At 34.8% G+C, this 10,180-nt stretch overlaps 1 protein-coding gene across 1 annotated transcript in view; it reads left to right on the forward strand.

Moving 5' to 3' along the window:
* The window catches only part of LOC108694296 (G1/S-specific cyclin-D2), a 50,125-nt gene extending 41,689 nt beyond the window's left edge, over nucleotides 1-8,436 (forward strand). Inside the window, exons 3-5 of the mRNA XM_018203696.1 lie at nucleotides 1,039-1,201; nucleotides 6,509-6,654; nucleotides 8,131-8,436. Coding sequence (XP_018059185.1) covers nucleotides 1,039-1,201; nucleotides 6,509-6,654; nucleotides 8,131-8,355 — 534 coding nt within the window. The 3' untranslated portion in view covers nucleotides 8,356-8,436. The remainder of the gene's footprint in view (nucleotides 1-1,038; nucleotides 1,202-6,508; nucleotides 6,655-8,130) is intronic.
* Nucleotides 8,437-10,180: the final 1,744 nt, after the last annotated feature.

Here is a 10,180-nt window from a genome sequence, read left to right on the forward strand (position 1 = left end):
ATTACTTGTTAGTGCATATATTACGAATATAATATCTATTATAGTAATGTACATTCTTTATTCTTATCGCTCAAGATTCTCTGCAATATGCTCTCTCGTGCTTGAAACGGAGTCACGTTGCTCAGTTTCGTCACAGCTGAGCGATGGGAGGCGAGCCAGATTCAATGGACTTTTGATCAAGACGAAGGACACGTAGTATTCGTCGTGCGTTACTCCCGCCATGTAATTTCACGGTCGAAAGAGAACGGGGGTACTACGACGTACTCGAAAGAGCGGACGTAGTAGCCTCGCTAGAGAAAGGATAGATTCTTTCTCTCTCTCTCTCTCTCTCTCTCTCTTCCCCCTCTTTCTTCTTTCTTGTATTTTACACTTGAGACAGAGATCAAGCCTGAATTTTGACGATGTCGCCGTCGTCGTCGCACCTGTATAATTATCGACGATTAAAGATGGTTTAATGCTCTCGCGTTTAAAGGGACTTATTTAAATCGAGCCATGCATTTCTTACTATAGCTATGATAAAATGGACTGCTCCACTTCTTTTCGTAAAAAAAAAGGAAACTCTAACGGTTCTCTGAATCTCTTGCGATTATTCGTAGGTATATGCCAACAACTACGTTACTATAATAATACACGCGTCACGTCTGATATTCTAACGGTACACGTTGTGGAGAACTATGAGAGATAAATAACGCGAACAATTTCAACACTTTCACATAAATATATTCGTAAATGTTTATTTATTACATACTAATGTATTCGTTACATTGACGTAAATGAACATTTATATGTCTTAGATTAAACTTCTTCTTTTGATATAATTGAAATTGCATTGATATTTACGTCAGATGATTTTAGTCCGAAATAATTGCAATACTTAATTTTTTTAATAACCAGAAAAATAACGAGCTGATCAGAATTTCATAACACCTACAGATTGTTCATGTAGATTATTCATGTTCTTCTCTTTTTATCGCACCTTTCGCTTGAATAGTATTAATTGCGAGATGTTAATCGACATCTGTCTCGTTTTCATTGCAGAGGTGGGAGCAGCTGGTCGTTTCGAAGCTGAAGTGGGAACTATCCGCGGTGACGCCCGGAGACTTCCTAATGCACATCCTCAGCAGATTGTCGATGCCGCACACCTGTGACACTGTGATGGTCCGGAGGCACGCACAGACCTTCATCGCTCTCAGCGCCAGAGGTGAGAACAACAGATTAATATACTATCGAGAGAATTAATAGAATTTAATAACAGGTCGATAATAACAGCAGGGAATTACAATTCTTATCAGCGTTACTGTTATATTAATGAAGAAGCATCTTCCAGTCTTTCTTCATTCGTATTTCTTTCTATTCGAGTTCAGAGTAATTCTCATTTCTAAATATCGGAACGGTCATCACAAATATGTTTAATATTCATTTCTATCGATTTCTATAGATTAAACCTTAATCTCGGTTTATTTACTTCTTTATCTTTTATCAATTTTTTTACCTCTATAAATGCTTAAAAAGATTCTAGAAAAGAATTCTAGAAAAAGATAAAAAATAAGTTAAACAGAGAGATAATATATAGGTAGAGCGTAAGTGAGAACACGAGGCAAGTGCCTTCTCTAACAAAAATGTGCTCTTTATACGCCATTGTTGCACGTTATCATATATGATACGCGGGGCGATTAACAATCGGCGATTAACAATCGTGCGTCGTTAACATATCTATGTATTAATGAATTTACGCCCCAACGTGCGTCGTAGAGCGTACATCGATAGCGGAAACTATCACGTAACAGTCACGAATAGCTTTCTTTTTACTTTCCCTCTTTCTTGCTCTCTTTCTTTGTCTTTATTAAATAGGTCACGCATATACATACAGACGAAGTCGCCAATAAGGCGCGCCAATAAGTGGAAATGCGCACTTAGGAGGATAATCCGTTATTATGGTTATTTGCACTTCCGTCTGTTCATACTCATTAGTTCCGAAGGAGGAGAGGAAGACCCTGCGCGCGTCCTATAAAAATAAGTATAAGTTTTTCCGTACGATGACATGTGTTATCTATTTTTACTATTGTTCGGTCATCGTTGCGTCGTAAAACCTGGTTCCGACGGTTCTGTAATATTTGTGCTAAGAAAATAGATTATACTTCTACTAAATGTAGTATATATTTGATTCTAATAGCCAATAAATATATAAATTTATATAAATATATTATTTAAAAAATTTTATAACATATATATTATTATAAAATAATATATACTATATTATAATATATATTACAATTACAATGTTATAATAACGGATAAATATAGGCAACAGTAGTAATAAAATATTGTAAGAATTATCATCGTCGCATGAAGAAATTGTTCCCTTTTTTTGTTCCTTTTTCATTTCGAAGTTTCTTTAAAATAAAAATTTAAAAAGGTCTAAAACAGAATGTGATAAATGCGGAAAATGCTACTTTTCTAGAAAAATTTCGATATTCTGCGCCCCTGTTAGGTACGAGGAATACTTGAAATGTTTTACGTACGTTTAAATGGGCGTTTAAATGCCCAGTCACGTTAGGCGTGAGACTACGGTTTCTCTGGAATCTGGCGTTGGAATTTTACTGCGTTTTCGTTGTCTTCTGCATTTCTAACATCTCTGTCGTACATCACGGCGACTTGCAATTTTTAAATAGAGCGTGTTCAGATTAACTAATTAAATTAAATTCATTTAAAAAGAAACTTACATAAAATTGAAACGACTTGAAGATTTTCTATCTTTGAATTCTATCTTTGCATTTGCGAATTACAATTTTTAACTCGATAATCTATAATATCTTTTCATTTAAAAACAAGCTTAAATAAATCGAGGGATTTGTGTAAAGCTTTATAATTCTATTACTTTTTAAAGCACATGAAATATAACAGAAAATTGAATTACTACCTTTTTAATTCAAAAAATCATTTCTCAAAATATTATGTATGGATTCTTCATGATTCATTTCTATTGTCCTTGATTCGCAACGAGAGAGAAAATCCGTTGGAAAGTACGGGACGAAATAAATAGACTGATAGCGTGAGACTATAAGAAAGATCGAAGATGCGTTTAAATGTCTAGATGCGTCTGTAGACACATCGGTATAACCCGCGTGTCTTTCTCTTCTTCCTCCTCCTCCGATGCTCCGGTCGTTCTTTACGCCTTCCTCTCTCTCTCTCTCTTTCTCGATTCTTCATCCCGCAAGTCCACATCGGTCGATCGCGGTCGGCCGGTTGTTATTACAACCGCGATGGCAAAAAAGCGGTGGCGTGCAGAGAGGACTTTCGTCCTTCGTCGTTGCTCCTGATGCTCGTTTTGGATCGCAGACTCGGCGGGTTCGAGACAGAAAACGAGAAAGAGTAATAGAGGAGGACACATAGGATGAGATCGCGAATTGTTTCTCACGGACCAAACTAGGCAGAGCCGCTCTCGGTACTCCGCGTTTCTTTTTCGAAAGAAAGCGAAACGATAAGCCGTCTTGAATTTTCCGCGAAATCGACAGTCAAGAGAATAAATAATCAACGAAAAATACGTGTATACGAATCCTCAATAACAATTGTGTATTGGATAGCTTGCAGAGTTGCGCAGTGAAATAGATTATAAAACATTAGAAGCTTGTATATAAACCACAGAAAAAATGTTCTAAAATATTCTAAATATTTATCGCTTTTTGTATTAGCGCTTTGTTTTTTATATATTATAGATTGCGCTTTTGAATTAACTTTTCAGAGTTGACAGTGAGTTTATTGAACTCATTCAATTATAAATCTCTTTGTTAAAAATATCGAATTCAATTTTCTCTAAATTACATCTGAAAGTTTAGATTATTCTTATCAAGATATATTTAATATTCATTCTTTTGTATGAATTATCAGAGGTTTCTTAAAATTAGTCAATTTTAAGCAAAATTATAAGGCTTATGATATGTTCTCGTAAGACTTATAAGAACTTACAAGTGCTTATAATTTTATGTAATATATTTACAGACAGTTTCTTACTAGCTATAAGATTTATGAAAAATCGTAGATATTTATGAATAATCGTATATACGCATAGAATTACGATATCAATCATAAATTCTTACAAGTTATACGAGAATAAGTTACACCAGCTTTACAATTCTGTTTAAAATTGACCCATTAATGTATCTTTTAATCAACATAAATTAAATGGGAATCTTGCAGAGTCAGTAATTGTGTCACAAATTATGTTTTGATATTAATTCCGGAAGATTAAACATCTACATTATACCTATATTTATATAACTGTTTCAATGAAAATTATACGATTTTTATATCTTAATCTTATAAGAAAAGAATTTAATTTAGAAAGCGAATGTTTCAAACAAGGAGATTCGGTACGGAAAGAGGATAACCCATTGAAGCTCGGTGCGGCGAGCGTGTAACCGTGAATTATTATTTGTTTACACGGTGGCGACGAATACGGTCGCATCGTCAAGAGCGACGGGAAGTGACGATACGGCGCGAGGTGTATAGCTTTGATTATGTAAGCTAAACACTCTCGCGGGGATTAAGTTTCGGTATGCACAAGTACTGGTGCAACGCGATAATTTCGTCTGATGCTCACATTCCATAGCTATCTCCGCACCCTGCGTCTCCTCTCGTACACTCTTCGCGTGTTCTTTATTAAACTGGTCTTACGTGCATGTTGTGCACGCTCTTAATTTCACAGTTAATAATCGCGACATTCTCTCCCCGGACGATTTCATTACCGATCAGCTACGATCGTCTCAAAGCATAACACGAACATTGACACATCAGACACGTTTGTATTTCTAAGATAACGTGTGTAGTTTTCTGACAAATCTTATCTAATACAGATTATTTTATGTAAGTTTATCGAACATAAATACTTTCTTTACATTAAAATTGTATAAATTTATTCTCGAACACTTTCAGCAACTTTCATAACTAACTGAGTATAGTTATTCTTTAGAAATTGCTAGAATGATATTCAAGCTTAGAATAAAATGGTGAAATTATCAACCAATTTTGAAATCGTTCCAACAAAATAGATGATAGTTCCGTTAGTCTATTTCTGATAAGACAGAGAACGCTTTACATAGTAATTGTAAACATTGGTTATACGTGTGTAGTGTTTAATAGATCTGTTTTTTATTCTTGCATTAGATTACATTAGAACTTTCTTTTCCGTTTTAATCAAATATCTAACATGTATCTATTTTATTTTAATCTCTAAAAATATATTTCAGCTATAGAAAACAAACCTTATGTATATAATAATTTATTTTGTTATTCAAAACTTTTCCAATTATTTTTATGAAAATTTACGAGTATTATATAAAACAAATATTATATAAAAACTGCATTACTGTAACTATTTTATCTTAGCAGCTCATATGGACATAGATAAAAATATATGAATAAACTTTAGAATGATAATTTTTATTCACGTCTTTTTAAAATCTTGAATCTGAACTCTAATATCATACCTTAATTTTATTATTTAAATTTCAATATTAATTAATATTATATTTTAAATCCATTTAAATACATAAATCTTTCGTCCTTGGAATACACATGCTCCGATTTAAGAAACATAATGTAGGTGATTTTTGTTCCTTTTTGCAACTTGGAATCAGGATCATTAAGAATGTATCAGTAATAACTTTACAACACTATGAAAATCGTAGAATACCATTAAAACGGCCCGATCAAGAAGACCCTCGCAGATGTTAACGATATCCATCGAGGATCCGTCGAGGATCGTTTGTGTTCACGTTGAAACATTAGAACTTTCTTCCTGAAGAAACGAAAGTAACATCTTACTGGACAAAGGGTCCATCACGTGCTCTCTACGTTCCGCCCGTTCTCGCCTCATAAATCTGTCACATAATTTCGAGGACTATCCAAGAAGTCTCTACGAAAGTGGTTTTCTTCTCTTCATTGTTTGCTAACCATAACTGGAGTAAATAACGAAGAATGTACTTAAGCGAGATAAATGCTCGTGAAGAAAATTATCCTTAAAAAAGATGTACCAAAAGTCAATTTTAGACAGAAAATCATTATTAATATTACATATCAAATATTAATAAGGTAACTACGCCCAATAATGGTATATCTATTTGATGTTTATAGATAAATATATGTTGAAAATATCTCATATTTTCAATTAATGTTCAAAATGTTTATTATTTTGAATTTGACATCCGTTTTCGATGTTAAACTCAACAAAAATTACAACTTAGATAGACCATATTGGATAAAGTTATTATTTATTCAAATATCAATCAACAAAAGACTTCGTTTTCTTTCATGCAATGCACTCACTTTTTTCTTGATTTTTCTATAATTATGCTACATATTATTGTCATGTACAATTTTGCTTGCTTTATTATAAACAAAGTGATATCACGTGAATTCTAAATGTACGTGAAAGAAATTTATAGGAAACGTACGTTCAGTATAAATCTTTCATATGAGCACGTTTTTAATGAATAATTTTGTTTTGCAGAGTACAAGTTCTCCATGTACACGCCGAGCATGATTGCAGCCGCAAGTGTAGCGGCAGCGTTACACGGTTTGGATTGGACCGGGAAGAGTGGCTACGGACTAGCTGGTCTCCTGGACGAGCTCACCCGCATCACGGCCATCGAACAGGTGAGTAACGTGCGTATCAGAAGTGTGCGTGCGTGCGTGTGTGCGTGTGCGTGCGTGCGTGCGTGCGTGCGTGCGTGCGTGCGTGCGTGTGTGTGTGTGTGTGTGTGTGTGTGTGTGTGTGTGTGTGTGTGTGTGTTGGTTGCAGAATAAAGCGAAGAAGATTACGAATTATGCTCCTTTCCCATACAGAATTTGCAGTAATATTGCTGCAAATTCTCTGCAATATTACTGCAAATTCTGTATGGGAAAGGAGCATAATTCGTACTTGTGTAATACGTATAATACGTATTTGTGCTGTAAGGGTTGTGCTGTAAGCGTAGTTGTAGCTGTAAAAATTGATCAATCATATTCGAATATTCTCCTCATTTGATTGTGATTGGTGAACTCTCACAACTAGAACCATTTACAACTACGCTTTGCAATTGTAGAATAGGCTTTACGCACTTTAGAACGAGCGCAACGATGAAATTTTCAAGTTTTACAATCGGGTAAGGAGAGGAGGTCATGATGCGCGTCGCCGATGTCTGGCATTCGGACTCGTCGAAGAGACACAAAATCGGCAAGAAACGCTGGAACTTGCCCTTCGCAAGTCTCGACTGGTTGAGACAGACCTCGCGGGGCGCAAAAAGCGCGACGGGAAGTGCGCGGGAAGGGTACAGCAGGTGTCAGGCATATGTTTGCGGGAAGGAAAAAAATGAGGACCCGGAGTGTCTGCGCCGAGCACACTGCGGGCCCCGTATGCTTGTCGTCGAAGACGATGGCGACGAGGTCGCCGTTCAGTCTCTTTTCCTTTTTCCCTTTCCTTTTCTCCTTCCTTTCCTTTCTTTCTTCCTTTTTTTCTTTCTCTATGTACGTTTAACACAAACAAACCGCGCGAATGAATGGAGCTCTGCATGGGGTCCGTGACCCGTAAGCGCAATATTTTCAACGATCAGTTCTCATCTGCCGGTTTGGATCCCAAGAGAGCCAGGAAGATATCGTCCTCGACGACATCCGGTCTTCTTGGACTTTCATTCATGACTTCAAACTATACAGACTACTTTTGGATCTTTAAGTCCGAAAGGATTAACGCCTAACATCTTAACCTGCTTCATCGTATAAGTTAAAAGTTAGAATTTGATCTACAATATGATTCATACTGGACGCGCGAGAATGAACGAAAGAAAAACGAATTAAACGCAGTAAAAAAATGTTCTTAATTTTATTATTCAAAAAAAATAAAAAAATAAAAATAAAAAAGATAAAAATAATTAAATGCTAAATAGAAAAACTTTTAGGAAGCATTTTAGATGATAAAATAATTCTATAAAATGGTTTATTCGTTTACGTTTTTTTTTTTTTATTTATATAACATACAAGATATTTAAACATACAAGATATTTAAAATAAGAAATGCATAGTATATAATTCTAGAATAATTAGAACTGTGTCAGTAAAGTATAATTACAATATTATGAAATTGTTTCCTTGTTCCAGGATTATTTGCAAGGTTGCCTAGAGCAAATCGAAGAGATGATCTCACAGGCCGCTCACGTGAGCACCGAAGTCCCCGGAAACGGAAGCGGGCACCAGACAATGAGTACCGGAGTTCCGAGCGTACCGCAGAGGCCGCTGGGGGACCAGAACAACACGAGTCAGGAGAAAATACTGGAACACGAGAAGGCGGGCACGCCAACAGACGTCAGGGATGTACATTTTTGAAAACCGCAGTAGGGGGACACTTCGTAGGGGCTGACACATCGGTGAGTCTGATGGCCGAGGAAAAGTTACCTTCCAGCGAGGAAGAAATGAAAGAGGATAATGATGATGATGAACAACCAGAGAAGAAGCGGAGGAGAATTGTGGAAGAACGGCAGGATATTCTGGAAGCGAAATGTAACACGGAATCAGCTGATCGTCATTCGGAGCAAAAAACTTCATTCGAAGAATCTCGAACTTGATAAATCGTTAATTGCGTTTAAAAATTATGACGCAAATTGTAACCGGGGATATGCGTAGAACGCACATTTTGAATCATGAATATAAGGTTTATTTCGATATAACAAAAAAATTGACAGGACGTATATGCAAGAGAGAATGTTTACATTCTTGAATTTATTTTGAAGATTACACATGCACTATATTATTGGGTTAGAGAAAAAATCCTTTTATATATAGCATAATTGAAACAATTTTTTAATTATTTACAAATCTTTTAATTAAACTAAATATATGCCGTTTTGATCGATGATCTTTTGCCATTTTTCGGGTAGAGTCATTATTTCATCGGTGTAGAACTTCTGTGATTTCTCAGTAAAAAAACCGAGATAACTTATAAAAAGAGACTTTTTCCTTAACCCAATATATTTTAGATCAACTAAAACAACGAAGTTTTTAATTTTTTCTATAGTTACATTCGGTTATATATTATCTTATATATATTATATAATTTATTGGGCGTATACGTTCATTGTTTATCGGTGATATATTTTTCACACTTTAATCGTATTTTAAAAGTTTATTTTCCACAATCGCTTCAACTTTGCCAGATTAACAAACTGCAAATCGGCAAGTCGAAGAAGAATTGATTCATCATTTTTTTCTGATTAATTTCCAATCGAAGAACGATCGATTCGAGATTATTAAACAAATATTCGTTTTAATCGCGAAATCATTGTTTGAGATATGAACCAGAAAAATGGATGAGAATAAACAAAAAAAATTAAAACATGATTAAAAACATTCTCGAGAAAATGCGAAGAAAAGGTTGAGAATCACTGAGCGAGAGAGATCCATTTGTGTCTGAATCCGCGTGTGTCGCCCGTAAAAGAAGAAATAAGGAAAGAAAGAGAGAAAAGAGTGCAAAAATTAGGAAGGCGTGCTGTTTGGGGGAAGGCAATGCAATACGCTTTACGCATTTGTAATTTCGTAATAGAAATACACTTAATTTTTAGGTGATGAGAACAAGAAACTACTGAAAAAAAAGACGAAAGAGTATAATGATATAAGTTGAAGGGGAACTCGTTCTCCGTGTGCGAGCATTAAAAAGAAAAAAAAATCATTTAGTCATATCCAGAGTCATTTAACGTTTTGTACATATATAAGCATATAGGCATACGAATAAATGAATATATATATTATATCGAAAAAATATATATATATATATCTATATATACATGTGTAAACTGATGAAAGAGAAAGGGAGAAAAACAAAGAGAATACACGATAAAAGCAATCAATAGAAAACAGGGAATATTTGGACCGTATTGCTTATGATATTGAATTATATGATGTTTAATATAAATTAAATAAATAACCTAGAATCGAATAATACAATTTACTTAAAAAAAGCACTGACTTCTGAAATTATCTGATAATCAAAGGATCGCTTTGTTCTTTCATTTCTACCGAGCCTCTTGTAGGAAAAAAAGAGATATGTAAAGAATATATGCAGATATGTTTTAATAGCCAAAGTATTCGTTTTTTTTTTTCTAATACAAAACGAACAAAATCTGTGATGTATAATGTGAAACAGATTGTAGTCTCT

This window comes from Atta colombica, unplaced genomic scaffold (genome assembly GCF_001594045.1).
Source record: "Atta colombica isolate Treedump-2 unplaced genomic scaffold, Acol1.0 scaffold12, whole genome shotgun sequence".
Taxonomy (NCBI): domain Eukaryota; kingdom Metazoa; phylum Arthropoda; class Insecta; order Hymenoptera; family Formicidae; genus Atta; species Atta colombica.